Raw genomic sequence first — 23,694 nt, 5'->3', positions numbered from 1 at the left:
GGGACATCGCGACTGCCGTTAGCGTGACCATCCAGGCCATGAAGTTCGCAAAGTGCGTAGAGATGGTCACTTTTTGCTAACCTCACACACAACCACTGACGTCAATAGGGAACTGGAGGACGAAGCCGTCCCGGAATGGAGAGTCAAGTACCTGAACTATAAGGCAAGCAGTCCCCTTCCCAACGACACTCCATATGCTCACTGTCGCAGCAAGGGAAAAAGAAGATCAAGGCCATCTCCAAGGCTCTTCGAAACATCAATCGGACTCCGGCCGAACCTGCCCGCCCTGCACTCGTACCTGAAGATTCGTCGGATAGGATACCCTTCACGCATTATGATTTCACTCGGCCGCGGCCCAGAACGTCTAATACAGCACGGTCGCTTCCCGAAATCGAAGAGGTGGCCCCGGAAGAAGAAAGAGCCGGTGCTCAACGGCCGCCGTTGGAACAAGCCGAAAGCAGGACTTGGTTTGCCCAGTCACCGCCGATTCTGATTCCGAATGGCCCTGGTCAGGATACAAGTAGATTTTCTACGCCGGAACGAACGCCGCTTGCCAAAGGCCAGAATGACCAAAGCAAATGGCAAACGAGATATGGAAGTATCATCGGGACACCACCAGACGACGGAGAAACCCCCGGGCATTTCGCAGCGCTGGAGTTGCCCGATCCTGCCATAAGCCCAGTCATTCATAAACCGAATCAAACGGCGCCAGGAGAATCATCAGGTCAGCAGCAGCTCGTGAGATTACCAGAGGCTGCTCAGGTACCCCAGGGTCCAGATGCGTACCATGTCGGTGAGACGTCTTCACAGCCCAACCGAGGGCTCAGAGGCAGTATTGCCCGGAGGTTATTTAGGGCTCGCGACGTGGACAAGGACACCAAAGGTCGATCTTCCTCCCAACCGTTGGTCCACACTTTCCCTCGTTCACGATTACGGAGGCTGTTTTCGGCACAAGCTCTCGACCAGCCCGCCGTGAATGACGTGCAGTTGGAAGCATACAAGGAGCTTGATGCCAAGCAGGCGGAGTTCTTCCTCTTCCTGGACAAAGAATTGGACAAGATCGAAAGCTTCTACAAGATGAAAGAAGAGGAGGCTTCTGCTCGACTTCAAGTGCTACGAATGCAACTACACGAAATGCGTGACCGCCGATTGGCGGAAATCCTAAAGGACAAAAAAATCGAGTCTGGCACATATCAGGACCTAAACGACAACACCTATTCAAATGGCACAAATGGAAAAGAGAACGGCCAAGCCAATGGTTCCGGACCCAACTTCCTTAAGAAACCAATTGAAGATGCTTTGGGACGCCGTACCACCATTGGCAAGACCAGCAAAGCCATGCAGAAGTTGTGTTCTCCGCCGGGCCCGGGAGCCCAACAGCGAATAGAGGATGATGCCAAACGAGACTATGTGAGAAGAAGAGTCCAGAACGACGTACCGTACAGATTTGCAAAGAGACGACTCAAACTTGCTTTGCAAGAATTCTACCGCGGCCTCGAGTTGCTCAAATCCTATGCCATCCTGAACAGAACTGGCTTCCGAAAAATTAACAAGAAGTATGACAAGGCTGTTCAAGCTCGGCCACCGCTGCGGTATATGGCGGAGAAGGTTAACAACGCTTACTTTGTTCAAAGTGATGTTGTCGACAATCATCTTATGGCCGTCGAGGATTTGTATTCTCGATACTTTGAGAGAGGCAATCACAAGATTGCTGTTCGAAAGTTACGCTCAAAGCTCGGCGCGGGTGATCAGTCTGGTACTACCTTCCGCAACGGCCTGTACGTTGCCGCGGGTACTTGTTTCAGCATTTCCGGACTGATTAATGCGTCTGATCGCCTGTTTGGCCCAGATCCCGTGGTCCGAGTGCACACTGCGTACTTGCTGCAAATTTATGCAGGATACTTCCTTGCGCTTCTCCTGTTCCTGTTGTTCTGTTTAGACTGCCGGATATGGACACGGTATCACATCAATTATGTCTTTGTTTTTGAGTATGACACGCGACACGTTCTTGACTGGCGACAATTGTCGGAACTACCCTGCTTCTTTCTCCTGCTGAACGGGTTGTTCCTTTACATCAACTTTCAGATTGATGCGAGCGGGACTTTTTACGTCTATTTGCCGATTATCCTAATCTTCACGTCTCTCGTAATTATGGCTCTCCCGTTCAGGGTATTGTACCACCACTCGCGACGCTGGTGGGCTTATTCAAACCTCCGACTGCTCTTAGCAGGCTTATATCCTGTCGAATTCCGCGACTTCTTCCTCGGAGACATGTACTGCTCTGAGACCTACGCCATGGGCCAGATCGAAGCGTTTTTCTGTCTGTATGCCAACGGTTGGAACAACCCTGCACAATGCAACTCAAATCATTCTCGCCTCCTCGGTTTCTTTACTACCTTGCCCGCTATTTGGCGCGCCTTGCAATGTCTGCGGCGATACTACGACTCGCGGAACTGGTTTCCTCACCTTGCCAACCTTGCGAAATACTGCTGCAACATCACATATTATATGACCTTGTCGATGTTCCGGATTGAGCAGAGTAGCCGCATGCGCGCCATCTTCATCACCTTCGCTGCCATCAATGGAATCTACTCTGCGTTCTGGGACGTGTACCTGGATTGGAGTCTCGGCAACTTCTGGTCGAAGAACTTCTTTCTCCGGGATCAGCTCGCCTACAAAAAGGCTTGGGTCTACTATGTTGCAATCATCGCAGATGTGTTACTCAGACAACAATGGATATTCTATGCGATCTTTGTGTCAGATCTTCAACATTCGGCCTTGATGTCATTTTTCGTAAGTCTAGCCGAGGTTTTGCGGAGAGGAATGTGGAGTTTGTTTCGTGTCGAGAACGAGCACTGTAACAATGTTGGCAAATTCCGTGCGTCGAGGGATATCCCGCTTCCATACAAGATTGCAGAAGCGCCTGAAGGCATTGGCAGGTTGACTGCACCAGAAGATGCGAGGAGCACCTCTGGCATCCCAGAAACGATCGGACCGGTCGATGGTCGCTTTGCTACGGGCGCAGACCTGGAGGAGCAAGCCAGCCGCGACTCATCATTACGACTGCGCAAGTCGAAAACACCCACGGGAGGCGCGCCACTTACACCTGGCATGCAGGCTCTGCGGCGAGTTGGAACCGTCATTGCATCAGCGCATGCACAAGACTTCCAGAAACGGCGTAGACCAGAAAGCGAAGGACAAGGTCTCGTTGATGATGATGCCTCTTATGCAGAGGCCGATGCTGATTCGGATGAGGAGGATGACGACGATGAAGATGATGGAGGCGATGAAGAGGTTGCTGAGCTTCGTAGGCAACAGGCTGAGGAATCTGAAAACAATCCTTCCGTTCGAGGAGGGCGGGCTGGCTAGGTCAGAAGCCGGATTGAAGTGGCGACCATTTACTTGGCTAGAGAGACTTGGTGTAGATCTCTTTTAGTTTTATGGGTAGACAGGGAATTACAACCGCTGCGAGAGTGACTAATAGAGATATATCTACAGCTACCTCAGTGGATTGCGTGTCTGTGTGTCAAGAAGACCTGTTTACTCCATCGTCCATCGGCGTTCTCAGAGCAGCTGGGCCTCGATAGACGGAGGATTGTTGGCCCTGCTCGGTCGTCTGTGGCCTGTAGCATGAGGAGGTCGTCGTTGTTCTCCCATCGTCCAGCGGTGCTCTCAGAGCAACTGGACCTCGATAGGCGGAGGATTGTTGGCCCTGCTCGGTAATCTGTGGCCTGTAGCACGAAGAGGTTGCTGTTCTCCCGGATATGGCGCTAACCACATTTCGTATTCCTGACCAAGACAGGTAGGACTCTCTCCTCCTTACCGTCCGATGACACTCACATCATTGTTTCGACACGGCCCAGATGGACCTCGTCTGTTGCTTTTCTCCAATGAGTACTCTGCGCTGGCAAAACTAACATCGAGCTTCGCAACACGGAAGGCTATGGGAGATGCTCTTACCTCCGTCCTAATGCCCTGAGGCAATGTCCGGACTGTTCAGGAACAGAGTGTGCATAAATAGGCTCGTGAGAGAAGCAGATTCTGTGAAGTTGTTTTGACTTGCCTCACATTGTCCCAAACACCCCGTCCTCTTTCTTGCAAGCTTCTAGTCTAACAGACAACATCAGTTGTCCAACATGCGCGTCTTCATCACAGGAGCATCAGGCTTTATCGGTTCCGCCGCCACCAGAGAGCTGCTCAGCCACGGTCACCAAGTGCTCGGTCTCGCTCGTAGCGATGCCTCCGCCGACGCAGTCACCGAAGCTGGCGCCGAAGTCCTCCGAGGAGACCTGGAGGATCTCGAGGCACTGAAGAGTGGTGCGAAAGCGTCCGACGCCGTTCTTCACCTGGGCTTCATCCACGACTTTAGCAACATGGCTCGAAACACCGCCGTTGATCGGGCGGCCATCAGCGCAATGGCGGACGCCATCGCCGGCTCGGGCAAAGCGTTGATGATCGCCTCTGGTAGCCTCATGGTCAGGGCGAAAGGCGGCATCGCCACCGAGGACACCGAGATCACACGCGAGGCCGGCCCTTATGACCGCTGGAAGTCCGAGGATCTCCTTCTGTCTCTGGCCAAGGAGAAGAATATCCGGGGCATGATTGCCCGCTTTGCACCCACGGTCCACGGCGCAGGCGACAAAGGCTTCGCAAAGATCTTCGTCGACATGGCGCGCAAGAACGGCCGTGCGATCTACACCGATGCGTCTGCGCGATGGCCGGCCTGTCACCGTCTGGACGCTGCCGTGCTGCTTCGTCTTGCTCTGGAGAAGGGCCAGTCCGGCGGAACATACCATGCTGTTGCCGAGCAGGGGGTCCTGCTCAAGGACACCCAGGAGTTGATCGGCAAGCGACTGAACCTCCCTGCTACGTGCGTGAGTGTCGAGGAAGGTGCTCAGTCCCTTGGCTATTTCGCTTACGCGATGGCCATGGACAATCCTACGTCGAGCGAGAAGACTCAGAAGGAGCTTGGATGGGAACCAAAGCAGATTGGGTTGCACGAAGACATGCTGGCAAATTACTTTGGCTAGATCGAAAGACACGCGAGGGAGTCGGTAGTTAACTGGCTGGTGCTATAGCTCAATCTATAAACATATCTGGTACGTGTATGACACTAGGCGTTATCGAGCGACTCAAAAAAGTCAGCCCGATGGGCCAGTAGGTGATGACTCCGTCCGTACGGGGAGTCCGTGGTATTCATCAATGTCAGGTAGTTACAATATGCGACGCGACGGCTAATGTTCGGCTGTTCCGGCGACTGGCTGGTTGTTGGTTCGGTATCTATGAACTCTCTCGATTCTTTGAGCTTCGACTGGAAACCAGGCCACGGTACACCGTCTCCCCCTTGCGACCATTCGGAGGGTGTTTTATGGAGAAATGCCCCCAATCCCTCCGGCTGCGGTGACGACGGCGTGGAACCATCGGATAGTGTGCTACTTCCAGACGTACCACCACAACAATGAATACGTGTCGCTTCTCCCGCTCGTCACGAACCCGTCGGGCGTGACGCATGTCATCCTCGCGGCCATCCACGTGAACTGGGACCCGGGCCACCTCACGCTCAACGACGACCCGCCCGACCACGAGAAGTACACCCAGCTGTGGGACGAGGTCGTCGTGCTCCAAGACTCGGGCATCAAGGTCCTGGGCATGCTGGGCGGCGCCGCCCGGGGCAGCTTCGCCCGGCTCGACTACAGCGAAGGGAGGACCGACGTGCCCCTCGCGCGGTTCGAGGCGTACTACGCGCCGCTGCGGGAGGCGATACGGAGGTACGGACTGGACGGCCTCGACCTGGACATCGAGGAGCCCATGTCGCTGCCCGGCGTGATCCACCTGATCGACCGGCTGAAGGGCGACTTCGGCCCGGACTTCATCGTCACGCTCGCGCCCGTCGCGACGGCCCTGATGGCGGGGCGGCCCCATCTGTCCGGCTTCGACCATCGACTGCTCGAGGCGGCCAGGGGCCCCAGCATCTCGTGGTACAACGCGCAATTCTACAACGGTTGGGGTGGCATGAACACGACCGACGCCTATGACGAGATCATTCGCAATGGGTGGCCTGCAGAGAAGGTCGTCGCAGGGATGCTGACGAACCCCAAGCACGGAGGTAGCGGGTACGTTCCGCTGGAGCTTTCGGCGGCCGTGCTGAGCCTGCTGGTCGAGAGGTATCCCACCTTCGGAGGTGTCATGGGCTGGGAGTATTGGGACGCTCTGCCCCAGGAGGAGAACTGCTGGATGTGGGCCTACGCCATGGGGCTGTGTATGGGGATGAAGAGACTCAGAGATGCTGCGATCATTGTCCGCATGGGCAGAAACTTGGCGTCCATCAATATCAATCGATAACGAACAGCATAACAAGGTCGATAGCGCCCTAGAATGAAAGCCAGCCTGTCTGATTGCAAGGCTGACGCAAGGCTGAACCGGTTGCCTTACACTATCCAGGTGACCTGCCAGTCCATTAATTTCTTGTCAGACCATCGAGATATATATATTGAGAAGCCCCCCTAGACCTGATCTGGACAGGGCTGCGTCATTGGGCGACTCGACTTGCAGAAGCCTGCTTCAGCAATTGTTCGTTGGTTCGGCCCCGGCCAACTTCGACCGACAATAATGTGATGTGAGAAGTCGAACTCGCTGCTCAGGCAGTGAGACACTCTATCGAATTTCAATCATGGCCCCTGTGCCTGTCGTCGCCGCTGCTGCAAGCTCAGTGGTAGCGAGGATATCCGCCTACGTCTTTCTGAGATGGGTATGTTTCTCGCAATCCCTCACTAAGTACTCCCTTGGTGGAAAAGATTCACAAGCTAACAGTGACCCCTAGATTCCAGGGCATCACTTCCCTCCACTGATCCTTTTGAGCACCGTCGTGTACTTGTACTGCGTCTTTGGCAATTCCGAAGCCTTTGGCTCCAACCGCCCTCGTCTACACGAAGCCTTCCCTAAACTCTTCCCTCCCCGAGAAGACAAGAAGTCGGAAGATGAGCAAGAAGCAGAAGCCGAAACGCAAGATGGCGACCACCACGAGGAGCCGGCTATTTATGAAGATGAGAAATCGTTCTTCAAAATCAGTGTGGTTGGTATACCCAACTGGCGCGAGCCGGAATGGAGTTACATGACCATTGGAATCAATATACTTCTGGCTCTGTTCACCCTTGATCTCGTGCTCCGAGGGCCTCTTCTGCACCCGGCTCGAGACCTGAGTTTTACACGGGTCGGATTTGCGGACTCGACGATGGCGAAAGTTCTGGTTCGAGAACCCGATCCTGCTCAACTGCCCTTGTATGTCTATCTGTCGCCTGCAGACAAGACTAGCTGGACAACGACCGAGACCATCTACTACCTTGGAGCTGAAACCGATTATACACACCCTGTCACGTTTGGAGGCCTCCAGCCATCCAAGAAGTACATATATTCTCTATCGAACGACAAGTCGGGAACGTTTACCACGGCACCCTCTCCGTACTCCGACGCCGCCAACAAACTCACCTTCTTGACCTCGTCTTGTATCAAGGCGAACTTCCCTTACCGGCCATCTGCCCATGCTCTCGCAATTCATGGCTTTGAATACCTCTCCAAGGTTGTTCGTGGGCTACCTAGTCCAGCCTCGTTCATGCTCTTCCTCGGCGATTTCATCTACGTTGACGTCCCTTTCCGCCTGTCATCCTCCCTCGCACATTACAGGTCTGAGTATCGACGCGTGTACTCCTCGCCGTCGTGGTCCTTGCCGGGTCTTGATACCCTGCCCTGGATCCATACCCTCGATGACCATGAGATTGCCAACGACTGGTCTGGGGGCAACGACACCGAGCCGTTTCCCGCTGCCTCGGACCCGTTCATTCACTATCATGTATCTGTAAATCCACCTACACCTCCCGGCGCTCCTCTAGGGGCCGAGACAAACACGACATACTTTCAATTCGCGAATGGGCCAGCATCTTTCTTCATGCTCGACACTCGTCGGTACCGCACTGATCCTGAACCGGCATCTTCTTTGTCCGCGTCGTCCTCGAAACCGGCCTACGGCTCGTCGGAAGAATCATCGAATCCGCCTGATAGATGCACCAACCATACAATGCTCGGAGCGGCCCAACTGTCGTCCCTGCTCAAATATCTCGCCACGCCCGAACCGGCGCATATCCACTGGAAGATCATTGCGTCCTCTGTGCCTTTCACCAAAAACTGGCGCTTCGGCACGTCCGACACGTGGGGAGGGTTTCTGCGAGAACGCTCCATCATTCTCGAGGCGATGCACAAGGCCGAAAAGGAGCTCGGCGTCCGTGTGATCATCTTGTCCGGTGACCGGCACGAGTTTGCGGCGATTCGCTATCCCCGCCTCTTGGGCACCGCCAGCTATTCAACCTCGACGAAGACGACCGGCGACATGCGCGTGTACGAAAGTGGTCAGCAGGCTGGACCGCACGAGTTCAGCGTGGGACCCCTGAGCATGTTTTACCTACCCTTCCACACGTTCAAGCAAGTCGACGAAGATGATGTCGCGATCAAGTACTTGCCTGACGGGAACAGTAAAGTGGGCGTCGTGGAGATTAATAACCTCGGTGGGAACAATGAGTTGCAGCGCAGTCTGTTGAGGTACAAGCTTTACATTGACGGCGAGTTGGCGTGGGAGTACGCGTTGACCAGCCCGGCCGAGGGGAGTCGTAGGCCAAAGGGACGAGCGTGGTTGTGGTCATAGATGTGACCCCATGGCTTGGGCAACCTTCTCTTGGGTAGCTAGGTTGATGTAAAGATTTGCATTGGAGTATGTTGGACATTTGATGTGGTCACGATAAATCTGGACCGTGTCAGCGTGAGGTTCTGGTTCTGGTTCAGGATGAGATCACCAAGCACATATGTACCTACTGGTTAGGTACGTATGTACTCGGTTTTTTCGTGGACTACTACATCGATCAGGGTATCAGGAAGTACTAGGTAGGTAGGTAGGTAGGTAGGTAGGTACTGTAAGGTACAGTTATCTATTTGATTCATACTCCGCATCATGACGTTGAAAAGTTGAAGCTGAATATGTAAACATGTAAAATGTGAAAAAAGGAGCCTTTGTTTTCATGACACGTTGCCAACATTTGCAACTTATTCATTCATCCCTGGTAGAGAAAACTGTCTACATACTCCGTAAAACAGGTACGTGTCAAACACCCGAGGTAGGTATACTCCGCGCAAACACCACACCTACTGGGAAAAACACACGAAACACATCCCAGGTTCAGGCGACGTAGCCGTACAAGAAAGAAACCCCCTGGGGAACGACGACAAAATCGTTCAAAAAAATGGAACAACAGGCCCCCCTCCCCCCCCTTTTGTGGTTCGTGTACCTATTGTCAGGTAGGTATATAAATATGTATATGTTCCACGTTTTGCATGGGCGTGTAAAGGAAAGTGTGTGTGCGTCAGCTTCTCTCGAATTGACTCGGCTCAAATCAATGCACTTGACGAAGTAGTCAGTCGAATTCATCTTTTCGTATTCAGTATGTTTTGTATCCTTTTTGTTCTGTGTTATTGCTATTGCCGTTCTTCGTGTACAAAAAGTAATGCAGTGCCATTAATTCATTCCTCATATCTTCAATCGATACCGCCCATGTCGCCCATGGTAGGGTAGGTAGAAGTACATGATCCATACAGATGGATGTGTTTATGCCCGTCGACGGCTTCTGAAGCCTTAGGATCAGATAGGGCGACGTGATGAGCGTGGTGGCTGGCGACTGCGAACCCTTTCTGTCTTGACGGCGGGGACAGGATTCTTATTGTTGTTGTCACCATGTATCCCTGGCTTGTGCGTCTGGAGTGCGTGGTGCTCGTGGCGCTGATGCCTTCCGTAAGAGACAGCTATTTACTAGTGCCTTCTTTCCCAAGGACAAAAACGCACATTGTCGAGACAAACGTCTGGCTGGTCTGGACTTGACATTGCACGGCATATGTGCAACTACCCCAACACAATGGTGAGGATCAAGTCACTGCCGAGGATGTTGTCCCTTGTCCTTGTTCTTGCTGAATTATTATGGTGGGGACTGAACCGTGTCGTCACATATCGACCTGGTTCAACGAAGATAGATGTGAAGATAACTGTTACATGACCGTCATGGTTCGCTTCGAAAAGCCCAAAACCATGAAAGCGCACGCAAGTATCTCCGAAAGAACCACTTTCACCGGCTTTGCCCAAATCTGCGATCAAAGTCTTTCAAGACAGCCATGACATTCGCGGCATCAATCTCGAGCGCAGGTCTTCCCACCATCCCAGGCTGAGCATCGCTGGCATGTAGTTTTGGTAGCCACGTAGCAATTTCGTCACTGGCACTTTCATATGCTGGGTGCCGGCTCAGTGTCGTGTACGCATCAGCACAAGTCAACGTGACGCTAGCCTTGGATGCAACACGAGCCTGGGTTGAGTTGACCCCTGCACGGGACCGAGTGGTCCTAGGCGGTAGCGGGACAGAGTCGGGTTGGCTTTGGCAGCACCAACGACTACCCGGTGTTTGACCACCACAGCAGCCCGACGGGGTGCTTGCAGACTGTGCTCGAGAAGCCGCGAGAGATTTACAGAACAACGTGCTGTTTGGATCGGCACGGCATTGTGCGCACGTCCCTGGACCAGATGCACATCCTGAGGACGAAGCTTCAGCCACCGCTGGAACTGACATCGACACATCCCCTTCGGACGGTGGTGGTGTAAATTGATCGAGCTGTCTTGGCGGGTTGACGGCAGCTACGGGACGATGCAGACTTACGGATCCTGTTACAGCGGCGTGGTTCTGAGCTTGCTCACGCTCTGCCGCCATCTCTGCACAGATGCATGGAGTGCCATCAGAGCAGAAGCCGCAGGGGTCGGCGATGGCCGAGGTGGGAGAATGTTGCTCTGCGTGACTGACACCAGAAATGTCTTTTGCCGAATACATCGAGGTGAAATCGACTTCCATCGCTTCTTTCGGCTCAACCTTGATGCGTTTTTCAACCTCCATATAGATTGGAGAATGTGGTCGTTTTTCATGCTGATGTGTGCTCGTACTCGTTTCTCCACTCATGGCTTGAAAAGCGTCGTCGATACACTGACATCGAGTTTCCAGAGTGCAGTTTCCACAACCAACAGCGTTGTCATCGATGGCAGGTTCAGTGGTGGGTGCTTCTCCGGATTTCTTGTCTTGCGGTGATGCAGATCGAACCGAGACCAGTTCATTCTCAAGTTTGCGGCAGCGATCAACCCAGTTGGTCAGATCATGGCGGTATTGATCGATTTCCTTTTCGAGCTTCTCAATGGTTCCTCTCAGGGCGTCTTGCTCTTGTTCATTCTCTTCTTCGATCTGTTTAAGTTGTTCTTCAAGTTCACCCACGCGTGCGGCACGTCGCTCTCGGAATGCTCTCTGCGCAGCGCGATTCTGTGCTTTGCGTTTGGTGGGTGGCGTGTCGGTTGCTGGCTTCCGACCAGGTTTTGGTCGTGGAGGGATGATCCATTCCTTGCTTGTTAGGGAGAGCGTGGCGGAGGGTGTTGTTGATGCGGGGGATGTCGCCGGCGGGGTCTGAATGGGCTTTGCACATAATGACGGCTGCCTCGTAAGTATAGGCTTGACGTCGATAGGTGCCGGGGGCGAGCCAGCCGTCGGTGGAGAGGCTGCACTCGAGGACATGATTTCCAGAACGAATCCAACGTTGGCCGAGTTTGGCCGAAAAGAAGCTCTTTGTACGAGAGGATATTTCCTGACAAGCAAAACTCAGTCGCAGTCACGGACAGTATCGAGGCGCCTTTTCAGGTCGCCCAAGACGCTGTCAAAACGGTGCGACAGCTATACCTAGGTATGCAGAGTGCACAGCGAGGTCGAGTCAAGAGATGATGTTGAGGTTGTGTTTGTGAGGTAGAGAGAGATGCGAATCAGATTAGATGAGTTCTACCTGCCAAGAAAGAGGGGCTCCGATTTCGCTCATGCGATAAAAGGCCGCGAGTCAGGCCACTACTAGACCAAATCAAGGAGCGAAGAGCGAAGAGCGAGGAAGCACAGCATCCGATCAGGGCCCAGCACCTTGTGCAAGCTTGTACTGTAATGTAAAGAGTAAATCCGTGTCGATTCCAAAGTGCTCGGTACCTAGTATTTCATGTCCACCGGGAGAAGAGGAGGGGGTATCATCAGTCAACACCCATAACGCCATGCTGTCCCAGTCCACACGCACACATATACACATAGGAACGAGGCCGCAGCATCATAAATCAAACAATCAAGGAGATCCTTGAGCTCTCCAAGAGTCTAAAATTTTCCACCATGGACCCCAGTCCCAGCTGTAGCCGCCTCGCTACCACTTTGTAGTCCTCCAACAAAAGACGTGCCCCACACTCCGATGAGCCCCCAGAAGCCGACTCTCCAGCCGCGGTATAGGCCTTCGATACCCTGGCCTTTGCGCTTTCGTCTGGGTGCTTTGCCCATTAATGCTGCTGTCTTGTCTTTCTTGGATTCCGACCAACCCTCTTCCCGCATGATGCTCCATATAGTCGGTACAATCCCTCTGTACGATTGTGGCACAGGGACAATGGTGGTGATCGCCTTCCGCTTGGATGATGTGGCAGGTGGCGAGTATGCAGGAGAAGACCAAGTAGCAATCTGGGCGCGACGTAAAACAGTTTCCAGCGGGAACTTGATCGACAAGTCTAACGCAGATCCTGCAAAGGTTGCCAAACTCCAGGTAGCTGGATTCATGGCAGGATCAAGTCCAAGGTAAGTCTTCAAAACGACAGGTGTGCTGGTAGAAATCATGGTCGGTAATGTGGAAGTAAGAAAGGTGATCGGGACGAGGTGGACTGGAACCATGTATGCTGTAGGAAGAGTCTTCAATGTTCCAAGCAGGGTCCTTGGTTCTTGGTCAGAGGGTGTGAGAATCAGTCTCGTCCTAGCGGCATCTATCGGAGCTAGGATCAAAGATGACAATGCTGCCGCTGCAGTTGCAATAAGCACTGTAGCTGTCGGGGCTGTCGAGGTGAGTATGGAAGCGTCTGGGATTGCACCACCAGACGCAGGAACCAAGACGTCACTCTCGGCAACTCCAAAGACGGCTGCCAAAAAGCTTCGGAAGAATGTCTCAAGTGTCCTACTCAATATGTTGTAAACGAAAGTGGAATTGGTAGCCCGCCACATGGCTAGTGCTCCACTGCTAGACGAGAGCGCCGACAATGCATCGAGAAGAGAGTGAGGGTTCTTCAAGTTGATCATGCCTTTCTGCGGCTGAGCACGGCCAGAAGCATGTCGGGGTGACAAGTCATCCCGGGGTGGTCTTCCTCGCCGGCCACGAGGCGGCGAATGCCTCGAGAGAGGTCTGTCATACGGTGCAGTTGAGGTAAAGTAGTTGGGCTCGTCATCAGAGGAATTTTCGTAGTTATAGCCATCATCAAAGTCATCATGGCTGGAAAGCGTTTTCTTCTTTTGCGGTTCATCTCCATCATCTTCCTGGGCAACGCGTGTTTGTAGGATCACTTTCGCAACCTCGAAGGGCTGTGCGAGGAGAACATTGGTGTATTTCCAGAAGGCTCGATCGACCACGGATTTCAATGAGCCTGTAAGCGAGGGACTTCCCTCTGGTATGTAGTCCGAATAGTCAATGTCTGGAAAGGAGAAGGTCGACGTGGAGGAGGGTTTGAAGGCGCCCGTACTCGAGTTGGACATGGGCTCGGCTCCTATTGACGGAGGCACATAATAAGGGCGTAAAGGGTTTGGGATATGCCTTGGATCTTGCATGATGCGAGGATGCAAATGCTCGACTTTGCAACAGACGATGCGAGCCCCCTCTGCCTGTCCTGTGTGTGTAAGGTGAGGTGATCAATCCAAGATGCGCGAAATCATAAACTCACCAGACGTAATTGATTTTCCACTCCACCGTACAAAGGGAGATTCCCATGCGCATGTGGAACACGTGATTCAGCCTTGTCCAGCTACCACTATGGAGTATCTGGAGTTCTACTCTGTTCATTGCTTTGGCTGCAAACTGCCACTACTCAACTTCATCCTGCACAAGTACGTCCCTGCAGCTCACATCCTCCGACCCATCCCACAAAACCATCAGAAAATGACAGGCATACTATTGACCCTGGTCTCTGTCCTCTGCCTTCTCACCAGCGCGAGAGCTGCAACACTTCGAATCCAAATCCCACCATCGAATCTCCTCCCAAATCCAAATGCTCTGCCAGCTTCTACCCATGCCACTCTGACCTCTGGTACTGGGCAACCTTTACGAGCAGTCCTTCGCAAAGGCAGCTACTTTGAATTCCCCGATATCACAACCGTCGGCTCCCATCTTCTGGACATTTACACCCGCGATTACGTTTTTGCTCCATATCGCATCGATCTCGCCCCGTCCTCCTCCGACTCTTCTTCAACAGTGATTACAGGAGCATGGGAGACATATAGAGGCACAAGGTGGGAGGACCGCGGTATCGCGCTAGTTCCCGCACCCACGGATCGCTTGGAGATGTCAGCCAAAGTACTCTTGAGAAAGAATTTCTACGAAGAACGACAAGGATTCAATCCCCTAAGCTTGCTTAAGAATCCCATGATTTTGATGGGCGTTGTTGCTCTTGCGTTTACTTTCGGTATGCCCAAGCTGATGGAGAACATGGACCCAGAAATGCGAGCCGAATATGAGGAGATGCAGAAGAAAGGCCCCATGTCTGGCCTCGCACAAGCGATGCAAGGCGGAGGAACCAGCGGGCCAGCGAGCAACTTTGATTTGGCAAGTTACTTGGCGGGTAGCGGCAAGAGTACGGGCAGCGACAAGGCGTCAGAGGGAATAAGAGAGCGGAAACGATGAAGCTAGGCATCTCTTAGTCCCTATCAACAATCCGAGCTTGCCGTGAGCATTGTGATTGACAATACTAGACAGTGACAACGCCTGCTTCCAAGTCCATCGTCAGAGCGGTCCTTGCAATACGGTCGCCTGGGTCTGGGAGAATACCACAGTTTTCTCACTGGTAGGGATCTGCTCACCCTCAGTCGTTCCTATCTTCTCATAATCGTTGACTGTCATCTTGCCGCATAACGAGACCCGGCGTATGCCTGTTTTGATGATGCGAGTCGGCCCTATGCCTCCCGATATAGTGTCCGTCGTCAGTGAAAGCGGAAGCCACTCTAGATCATACCACAAGAATTGAGAACTCCGCTAATGGGCCTCCACTTCTGTCCCTGTCCCTGGCCCTGGCCCTGGCCCTGGGAATGTCCACCATCGCTCGTCGGCGTTGATGCTGAGGGTGCTGGCTCAGTTGAGTCTCCCTGCAAAAGGATCTTGTGAACAAGCGGATCGCAAAGGCGGCAGACAAAACCGTCATGTGCGCTGGGCCATTGTGCATCCACTTCTGCAACACCTTGAGACCACGAGTTGTTAACGATGCAGATTCGACGACAATGTCCGGGAATCCGGTTTTATCAATACGAATCGCCCTCTAATGTCCGATAAGGAACCTTGTTTCTGGTCGGGGCGGTTGGTGGGAGAGTTCGTTGATGTCTCGGCCGTGGTTTAGTTCAAAGCAAGTGCTCCACAATCCACGATAAAGCCATAATGTATGTACTTCGGGCCATATCAGGACTAACAAGATCGAACACTGCTTACCCAGGTTGGAGTCTACCTAGTAGGCTCATCGGCGCCTGTTTGACAGTCCCGTCGTCCTCGCCATCGTTGAAAGCAGCCTGTATTCGTGGTTCCACAAACTTGAAGACATCAAGCCACAGCGTTGAGCTGGGACTCTGCCTTATCAAACCCACGCCGCTATTTGAGCTCTTGGTCCTACAAAGACCATATTATGAAGCAGCACTGACTTACGGAAGACAAATCCCAAACCGCGCCATCAAAAGCCTGTCTAGGTGTTTAGGGCGCGCTCACTAAGGCTACTGCTTGCCTTCTGATCGTACTCGTGCTTCACGGGAAGCGCTATCAACGGAGCAGTCCGCTGACCTTTCATACAAGTTTTCTTTTTCACAATGGAAGCCAGGCTGATATCAAGTTTCGAAGCTGCAGCGAAGGACAAGTCTGTTCCAGGCATTGGCGCTATGCTTGTCAACTCCAAAGGCGAAGTGCTATTTGAGACTTCCCACGGCACACTGAATCTCGACGATCCAGCTTCGCCACGATTCACGAAAGACACCATGTTGCACGTGTTCAGCTGCACTAAGCTCTTGACTTCTATTGCCGCGCTCCAGTTGTACGAACAAGGAATGCTATCACTTTCCGACCCGGTGGAAAAGTACGTTCCCCGAATCGCGAAGATCCAGGTCATCGAGTCGATGAGCGCTGATGGACCTATTCTGCGAACCCCAAAATTTAAGCCGACCATCCTCCAGCTCCTCACTCATACGGCAGGCTTTTCGTATGACTCCTTCGACCCATTGACATTGCAATACCGCATGTACACAGGCCGCAAGCCGGGCGGTTATTCGGCCCCAAGCGAGTACAAGGACTTTGAAACCCCGTATATTGCTGACCCAGGCACCAAATATGTCTACGGGGTGAACACAGATTGGATGGGCTTCGTCATAGAGGCCATCACCGGGCAGAACCTAGCCGAGTATCTCGACCAGAACGTCCTCAAGCCTTTGGGGATGCACAACACGGGCCCGGTTCCGGATCCTTCTAAGCCGACACTGGTAATCCACATCCCCGTCCACGGCAAGTTGGTAGCAGTGCCAGCTTCGAAGCCCACCGACAAGCCCGGGGTGCATGGCGGCGGATCATTTCTGTATTCCACACTCGAGGACTACGCTAAACTTCTGGCAACTATGCTCAACAACGGCACAAGTCCATCCACTGGCGAGGCCATACTAAAACCGGAAACTGTCGAGCACTATCTCTTCACCGATCAACTGCCGCCGAAGGTTGACCGGTCCCAACTCGGTGAAATCAGCACTGCGGTCCCCCTTGATTGTGCCGAAGGAGGTTTCTTTCCAAGTCTTCCTCTCAGCTCACGTGGCTGGTCGTGCGGACTGCTCCTGAACCACGAGGACCTACCGTTTGGGCGGAAGAAGGGCAGCGGTGGTTGGGCTGGGTTGGGGAATCTATATTACTGGATTGATCCGACTGCGAATGTCGCAGGGATCATCGGCACAGGGACGCTTCCATTCATGAACCCGACAGTTCTGAAGCTCTTTGATGAACTTGAGCGTGTGGCGTACGGTCATGAACCCGCGGGCGACAAAGCAGATCCCAGAACCATGAACCATAGAGTTGGTCCGCCCCTGGATTCGGATCGGGCGAAGATGTAATACGCCCTCTCTGCCTTCACTGTTTGCGAGGATTTGACCATGGCGCCAGAGAGGTTCCTCGAGACTCGCCACACTCTAAAGATAGCATCCAAACATTGCGTCTTCCGCAGCTATCCTGGCGCTTACCGATAATGGCTTGTCGGGAGGTACCGCAGTTGTAGACGTCTCGGAACGTACAGTATCACCCAGCATCATTGTCGATTCTCAATAGTTGGACCAAGATTTTCAAGGTCGATGCCTCCGTTAGTTATCTTGTTTATTATCATTGATGATGTTATTGAAACCGAACGGCGCCTGATGAGGCTAGCCTATATCATTGGGCAAGGCTGACACTTCGAGTTGGCGCCAGGCGGATAAGATGCTGAGTTTGGCGCCTTGTGATACATTCCTTGTCCCACTCCCAGAAATGTGGCGATACGTGCGTATGGATTGGACGAGTCAACAGGGCATTTAGCAGTCTTGGTGCGTAGCATGAGTGATGTTGTCCATTTTAGTGCGACGACATGGCTGCATTAGCCCTTGCGGCCTTCGTACCATTCCGTCTCTGGCCAGGCTGTTTCACCTTCTGGCGTGGCCAGGATGGCTACAGGCCTCAGCCACACCGTGCTGCCTACTGCTATGCTCATAAAAGGCCGATCATGCCTCCAAAGCTTTTCGGTACGGGAGGATCACCCTCCCTCTCCTTCTGCGGCAAAGAAGATGAAGGTAACATCACTGTACGGCAAAATAGGAGGCTTCAGACTGAACTACGGACGGGGCTCGCAAAAAGGAAGACCATTGGAAAGAAAATCTCGGGAAACAAAGCGTACTCCACCGAATGTCTGTATCGTCACTGTGTTTGCTGCTTTGCACACGTTCTGGCAAAAGTTTACCGCCGTCCTCAGCGGCAACCCTCTTCCTGGTGACGAACCATTCCAAGCATCTCAGAGGCCATCAGTCTGGGTCCTTCTGGTACACTTGATACCACTTGCAGCTGTCTTTGTCATCACTTCGCTCAACCTGTACGGATACTGGATAGGCAAAGAGCTCTCTGGAGGCAACAACCAGAATACGCCGAAAGAACTAGCTCTCCAGTTGACAGCGAAAGCCCACGAGCTGCTCATAATGGCCTCCCTCAGCGAAATCCTGCTCACTCACTTACTCAAGAGTCTGGCTTGCGGGTTTGGTTTGCCTTTCGGATCTCTTACAGCAGGCAGTAAGTTCAAGGATTTGTCCTACCTCTGGTCTCGGGACTTCCGCGCAATGTGGGCGGCTAGCTATCCTCGAAAATCGCTTCTGCTGCCTCTGCTCCTGTTATGCCTTATTCTGAGCATCGTCGCCGGACCTTCTTCTGCCACCGCATTGATTCCGAAACTTACTGAGTGGCCATCTGGGCATGCACTCATGACACTCAACACCACTGACGCTATCCTGTGGCCTTCTCGACTTCAAGAGAGTGCTACACAGCCTGACCGTTGCGATCACTCTACATTAGGCTGCTTCAACTCCTTGACATGGGATTCAATCGGGCCTACACTGTTCTCGTACTGGGGCCACGATACATTGGGTGGGATGTCGGCGATGCCTCACCAGGTCAACATCCCAGGTGTTTCATCTCTGCGATCAATGGATGTCCGACTTCGATACCCAGGAAGCTCCTCGCCGCAATACACCCTCGCTACGGTCCAACATGCTGCCATTGGAGATATGGTCAACACTTTCCGCTTCTTGACATTCCCTTCCAGGTCGAGAAAGTGTCGCAAGAGATGGGCGGAGGCCATGTGCTCTTATCAAGACGCCAAGTGGTACCTGAAGACGATGCAGCCACTGGTTTTCTCAGCGTGTATGCAGACTCAGCTAAACACCACAAAGGTTGCGTTTCCTTCGTTGCAAGCTCAGACTCTTGTTCTTACGACGCGGTACCTTGCTTTGAACGCTACATTCGGGAACGACGATGAAAATGATGATAACCATCCTCAATTCCGCTGGGTTCCATCTTCTACGAGTACAAATCAACTGCTGCCAGACAAGTCCCTGGACGTGGCGGTCAAATTGCCCGAAACGATGAGTGGGACATCGTCTGAAAGTCGCGTATTTGCCTGTACAATCCAAGCGCAATGGGCCAAGTCTACCACGTTTACGAGCTTCAGTAACACGGACAACCTTGTCAGTAGTGTGGTGTTCGGATTGGGATCGTTAATGTTCAATTCCAAATACTCTAACGGCCACCCTGTCTCGATCACCCCGGATTGGGCTCAGCGGACTGTTGACAGCCGACTGGATTCTCAGCCGAATGTGACGGCGTTTGAGAGATTCATGCAACTTGGGCAGCCCCACGAGAATCCAGAAGCCAAGCTTGAGCTGGTCTTGTCGGTTCTCTTTGCCGAGATGATGGCCCACACGAGCCCCGGCACTGCTCCGCTGTCCATCTCAAGTAATGACCTTGATCTCAAGATGCGAGGGGACCTGACTGTACAGTCGGATAGAGAGGCGCGGACATCAGCAGAAGTAGAAACGGTGACAATGCTCCCAGACGCAAAGGATTATGTGACGAAATTTACATTGTCGACTTCCATGACGGGCTACGGATACGGACTAGTCACTGTGTCCGGAGTTTCTTGGTCTACGGTGATTTCGATGGTTGTGTTGTACGTATATTCGGCCGTCGTCCTGATCCATCTTGTTTCTTTGTACGTTTCGCGGGATATCTATATCAAGTCGTGGAGGGAGGATAGAGAGATGCTCTTGACTTGTTTATGGTCTAGATCTACACCTGAGGTGCGGGCGGAAGGACAAGAACACGGAATGACGCAAAAGAACCATGACGGTGAGCCCAATATCTTGAAAGAAATGGTGATTTTGACAAGTAGGAGAAGGCAGCCCGAGTTGTCGTTCAGGACCAATGATTATCTTAGGGTTAACTACTGATCTAACCACCGAGATCCTCCCCAGGGCTGCCACGCCGCTGTGGGTAGTTTCCATGACAGTATGGTCAGATCCGAAGATACCCAGAAGCGTACCGCCTAGACATTTCCACGAGTAGTAGTACTCCACGCTTAGAGCATCCTACGTATAGCCACTGAGGAATTGATACTGGCAGTGTCCCGTATCACTCTGGCCGGCGAGGCTGAAACGCAAGGCTGAAGGACGAGCCAAACTACGGCGAAGTATAAATGCCATCCAACGCACATCAATTTACGCGTCGTGCTGCGTACCGCGTCGCACTTTGGGAACATGAACCTCAGTTGTCCTCTAGGCTTTGTGTTCGAATGTTTCGTTCTCGACAACAATCACGATGTCGGACTATGAAGATGATATAGATGTTGACGTCCCTGTAGCGCAGGACAAGTCAATCCAATTCAGCTCCGACAATCTCGCAGGCAAGCAAAAGCGCATAGTTGCAGACTTGCCAATAGAGGCCGAGGACAACCTACCATGGTACTTGCTACGCAATCAAGGGTGACAATCGCTAATGTTGTATTGCAGGGTTGAGAAATATCGCCCCAACACTCTCGATGATGTGTCTGGTCACCAAGATATCCTTGCCACCATCAACCGATTCATTGAACACAACCGGTTACCCCATCTCCTCCTCTACGGTCCGCCTGGTACTGGCAAGACATCTACGATCCTGGCGTTAGCACGACAGATCTATGGCGCGAAGAATATGCGACAAATGGTGCTGGAATTGAATGCGTCAGACGATCGCGGGATCGATGTTGTGAGAGAGCAGATAAAGACATTTGCTTCCACGAAACAAATCTTCAGCACTTCCACGCAACAGTCCTCGACTGCAGCCAAATTCGGCCTTGGGGCTTTCAAGTTGATAATTCTGGACGAAGCCGACGCAATGACCTCGACGGCACAAATGGCTCTAAGGAGAATCATGGAAAAATACACCGCCAACACCAGATTCTGTATTATTGCAAACTACACACATAAATTGTCTCCAGCTCTACTATCGCGGTGTACGAGATTCCGTTTTTCACCTCTCAAGGAAGCCGATATTCGCCGCCTAGTCGACCTCGTCATTTCGCAAGAACATGTCAACATTGCTCCCGAAGCCGTTGACTCACTCGTCAAATTGTCCAAAGGCGATATGCGAAGAGCACTGAACGTTCTACAGGCCTGCCATGCAGGTTCGAGACCTCTCCCGATGCGAGGCGAGCCACCAGTCAAAGATTCTGTCATCCAATACAAGCTTATCACCAATGAGACGATATACAACTGTATCGCCGCTCCTCATCCGGACGATATCCGTTTGATCATGACCACAATGCTGAGTACACCAGATATCACGAGTTGTCTGAACACAATAAATGCGCTGAAAAGCAGTCGTGGCTTGGCTCTTGCCGATATTCTCACTGCTTTGGCAGAGGAGCTGCAGAGCCTCGAAGTCAGTGTCGCTACTCGCGTAACATGGCTGCAGGGTCTGGCTGAAATAGAGTACAGACTTGCTGGAGGCGGCAGTGAGGGTGTGCAAACTGGAGGCATGGTTGGTGTCATAAGGACTGGCTGCGAGCTGATGGGGGAGAAGGGTGTCGGCCAGAAAATGATTCTGGGCTGATTCGGTGCCTGCTATGTTGATTTACCAGAAAGCATTGCCCGAAGTCCCAAACGTCGACATTCCTAATTAGCTCGCCTCTCTCGTGCTCTGACACACAACACACCGTATTCGTGCAAACCTCAGTTGACAATTCTGCATCTGGGCCTCGCCGAACAACGAGAGACCTTCTGCAACGATTAGGGGCGGTGGCTTGCAGCACACTACGGCGAAGACCTCGTGCTGGCAAACGATTAGGAAGCTCCCGAATTCCCCCTGACCAAAAAGGCATTCCAGAGCTTCGTGCCCTCTCAGGGCGCCTGCATTACGCATGGAGCAGAGCCTTGATTGCTATGCGAGGCTGAATCTGGTATGTGCAGGATGAAAATACCCTGGAACCTTCTGAAAATGGGAACATGAAATATAGTGGGTAGCATAGGTCACCATCACTGGGCTAGGCTAGATATGATTAACGATTGCGCTCATCTGGGAAATATGATAATATCGTGCGTTAATTTAGCAAGTGCCCTGTTCGTTTCAATTCTTTCGTGTTGTCCGACCAATTCACTCTCTCTTTGTCCGTGAAAGCAATTGTAGGCTGCCCTTCCTTCCCAACTCACGTGGATTCCTGTAAACAACGCTCCAGGAATGGCTAGCGCACAGGGCAACTCAACTCGGTAAGGGCAGGTTTGCCGAAGCCTTGTGGGAATCTCAAGTTTGACTTCAGACGACTTGTCTTCATTCAAGTCGGGACCAATGCCGACAACAACTGAGCATATCCATCTAAATCAAATATATCTCTCTCTAGGTCGATGTTCCAGTTTTGAGACGGCTCTCGTTTGGTTACCTTTGTACCATTCTTGTGGGCTAGCTTCGGCCTCTGCAGCCTGACCCGACAGAGCGGTCAGCGGGGAGGACGCGACCAAACAATCACCATTTCCTCCTGACCATGCCTCGTTTTGCAAGCGGATCTGTTCTCACTAGCTTCATTGCTCCTCGCCAGTTTTTCCATCGGCATTTTTTCAGAGCTGAAGCTCTCCACGCCAGCTGCATCTGATGTGTCTCGCTACCGGGCAGAACCCAGTCTAACCGCATCTCTAGTCTTTTGAATTCGCCGACTATCTACTACTGTGGAGGAATTTACCAGATTAACATTTCACAGAGATGATCCTGCTCGTCTCTGTGGACCGACAGCCTTCCACGGCTGTCGCTTTCAATCACTGACGTTATGCATAAGCAACATCCGGTCAATCACACAAGTCAACGAGGCCCTGGAACATGAAACGGGGCCCCTACCTGTCTGAGATGGAATGTTTCAACATTCCGTGCTAACTGCAGTCTACATTGCCGGGGTGTAGAGATGTTGCACTTTCATTGTGGCAATATCTCTATCACGGAGGCAGACACATTCTAGCGGGGCAAAGGATGCGGGTGCTGTGCAGTTCAATGCCTGGACATGAACATGAAATCTTGCCACGTGTACAGACAAACTGGCAGCATGAAGGGGTTTTGGCCATGGTTGGCACGTACATAGCTTTCATTGTCAGGGCTGCTGCTATCGCGCCGCCGCGGTGCATGGGTGCATCAGCCTTGGACACTTCGCACTTGCCCTGCGCCCTCCACCAAAAGCGGCGTCAGATATTCCGGGACTTCCCCCTCTCTTCGCCGAGGGTCTCACCATATCTGCACGCCAATTGTAGACCACGAGTGACTAGATCTCCATCAAGGAAACTACATAGTGCTCAACGACAATGGGCAAGAACAAGAAGACAAGAGATGGAAATGGGTGGAAGAAAGGCGGGCGGAAAAACACGAGAAGGTCTGGTAAAGGTGAGTGACTGAACACCGGCTGGCTTTCGGCTTCGGAATATCTCCTTCCGGTGGTCCACGCCGCTTTTGGGACAACTCGCCAAGGCGCAGGCCTATGTTCATGCAGTC

The 23,694-nt window shown here is 52.6% G+C and overlaps 10 protein-coding genes across 10 annotated transcripts; 8 read left to right on the top strand and 2 right to left on the bottom strand.

The window, feature by feature from the left end:
• Window positions 1-38: 38 nt before the first annotated feature.
• On the top strand, window positions 39-3,369 carry PV08_02556 (uncharacterized protein; the record flags this gene model as incomplete). The annotated part of the gene is made up of 3 exons (XM_016376914.1): window positions 39-52; window positions 109-142; window positions 211-3,369. The coding sequence occupies 3 exons, from the start codon at window positions 39-41 to the stop codon at window positions 3,367-3,369; spliced, it is 3,207 nt and encodes a 1,068-aa protein (XP_016238484.1).
• Window positions 3,370-4,136: 767 nt separating this feature from the next.
• PV08_02555 (uncharacterized protein) lies at window positions 4,137-5,030 on the top strand (the record flags this gene model as incomplete). The annotated part of the gene is made up of 1 exon (XM_016376913.1): window positions 4,137-5,030. The coding sequence occupies one exon, from the start codon at window positions 4,137-4,139 to the stop codon at window positions 5,028-5,030; it is 894 nt and encodes a 297-aa protein (XP_016238483.1).
• Window positions 5,031-5,376: 346 nt separating this feature from the next.
• On the top strand, window positions 5,377-6,342 carry PV08_02554 (uncharacterized protein; the record flags this gene model as incomplete). Its single annotated transcript, XM_016376912.1, has 1 exon — window positions 5,377-6,342. One exon carries the CDS (start codon window positions 5,377-5,379, stop codon window positions 6,340-6,342), a length of 966 nt encoding a protein of 321 aa, XP_016238482.1.
• Window positions 6,343-6,670: 328 nt separating this feature from the next.
• On the top strand, window positions 6,671-8,692 carry PV08_02553 (uncharacterized protein; the record flags this gene model as incomplete). The annotated part of the gene is made up of 2 exons (XM_016376911.1): window positions 6,671-6,748; window positions 6,821-8,692. The coding sequence occupies 2 exons, from the start codon at window positions 6,671-6,673 to the stop codon at window positions 8,690-8,692; spliced, it is 1,950 nt and encodes a 649-aa protein (XP_016238481.1).
• A 1,465-nt stretch (window positions 8,693-10,157) lies between these two features.
• PV08_02552 (uncharacterized protein) lies at window positions 10,158-11,633 on the bottom strand (the record flags this gene model as incomplete). The annotated part of the gene is made up of 1 exon (XM_016376910.1): window positions 10,158-11,633. The coding sequence occupies one exon, from the start codon at window positions 11,631-11,633 to the stop codon at window positions 10,158-10,160; it is 1,476 nt and encodes a 491-aa protein (XP_016238480.1).
• A 612-nt stretch (window positions 11,634-12,245) lies between these two features.
• Window positions 12,246-13,724, bottom strand: PV08_02551 (uncharacterized protein; the record flags this gene model as incomplete). The annotated part of the gene is made up of 1 exon (XM_016376909.1): window positions 12,246-13,724. The coding sequence occupies one exon, from the start codon at window positions 13,722-13,724 to the stop codon at window positions 12,246-12,248; it is 1,479 nt and encodes a 492-aa protein (XP_016238479.1).
• Window positions 13,725-13,926: 202 nt separating this feature from the next.
• On the top strand, window positions 13,927-14,793 carry PV08_02550 (uncharacterized protein; the record flags this gene model as incomplete). The annotated part of the gene is made up of 1 exon (XM_016376908.1): window positions 13,927-14,793. One exon carries the CDS (start codon window positions 13,927-13,929, stop codon window positions 14,791-14,793), a length of 867 nt encoding a protein of 288 aa, XP_016238478.1.
• Window positions 14,794-15,956: 1,163 nt separating this feature from the next.
• On the top strand, window positions 15,957-17,234 carry PV08_02549 (uncharacterized protein; the record flags this gene model as incomplete). The annotated part of the gene is made up of 1 exon (XM_016376907.1): window positions 15,957-17,234. One exon carries the CDS (start codon window positions 15,957-15,959, stop codon window positions 17,232-17,234), a length of 1,278 nt encoding a protein of 425 aa, XP_016238477.1.
• A 579-nt stretch (window positions 17,235-17,813) lies between these two features.
• PV08_02548 (uncharacterized protein) lies at window positions 17,814-20,141 on the top strand (the record flags this gene model as incomplete). Its single annotated transcript, XM_016376906.1, has 1 exon — window positions 17,814-20,141. The coding sequence occupies one exon, from the start codon at window positions 17,814-17,816 to the stop codon at window positions 20,139-20,141; it is 2,328 nt and encodes a 775-aa protein (XP_016238476.1).
• Window positions 20,142-20,508: 367 nt separating this feature from the next.
• On the top strand, window positions 20,509-21,780 carry PV08_02547 (uncharacterized protein; the record flags this gene model as incomplete). Its single annotated transcript, XM_016376905.1, has 2 exons — window positions 20,509-20,651; window positions 20,700-21,780. 2 exons carry the CDS (start codon window positions 20,509-20,511, stop codon window positions 21,778-21,780), a joined length of 1,224 nt encoding a protein of 407 aa, XP_016238475.1.
• Window positions 21,781-23,694: the final 1,914 nt, after the last annotated feature.

The sequence above is a fragment of the Exophiala spinifera genome (assembly GCF_000836115.1).
Source record: "Exophiala spinifera strain CBS 89968 unplaced genomic scaffold supercont1.2, whole genome shotgun sequence".
Classification (NCBI taxonomy): Eukaryota; Fungi; Ascomycota; class Eurotiomycetes; order Chaetothyriales; family Herpotrichiellaceae; genus Exophiala; species Exophiala spinifera.
The sequence above is the reverse complement of the archived record's forward strand: the minus strand, read 5'-3'. Positions and strand labels throughout refer to the sequence as shown.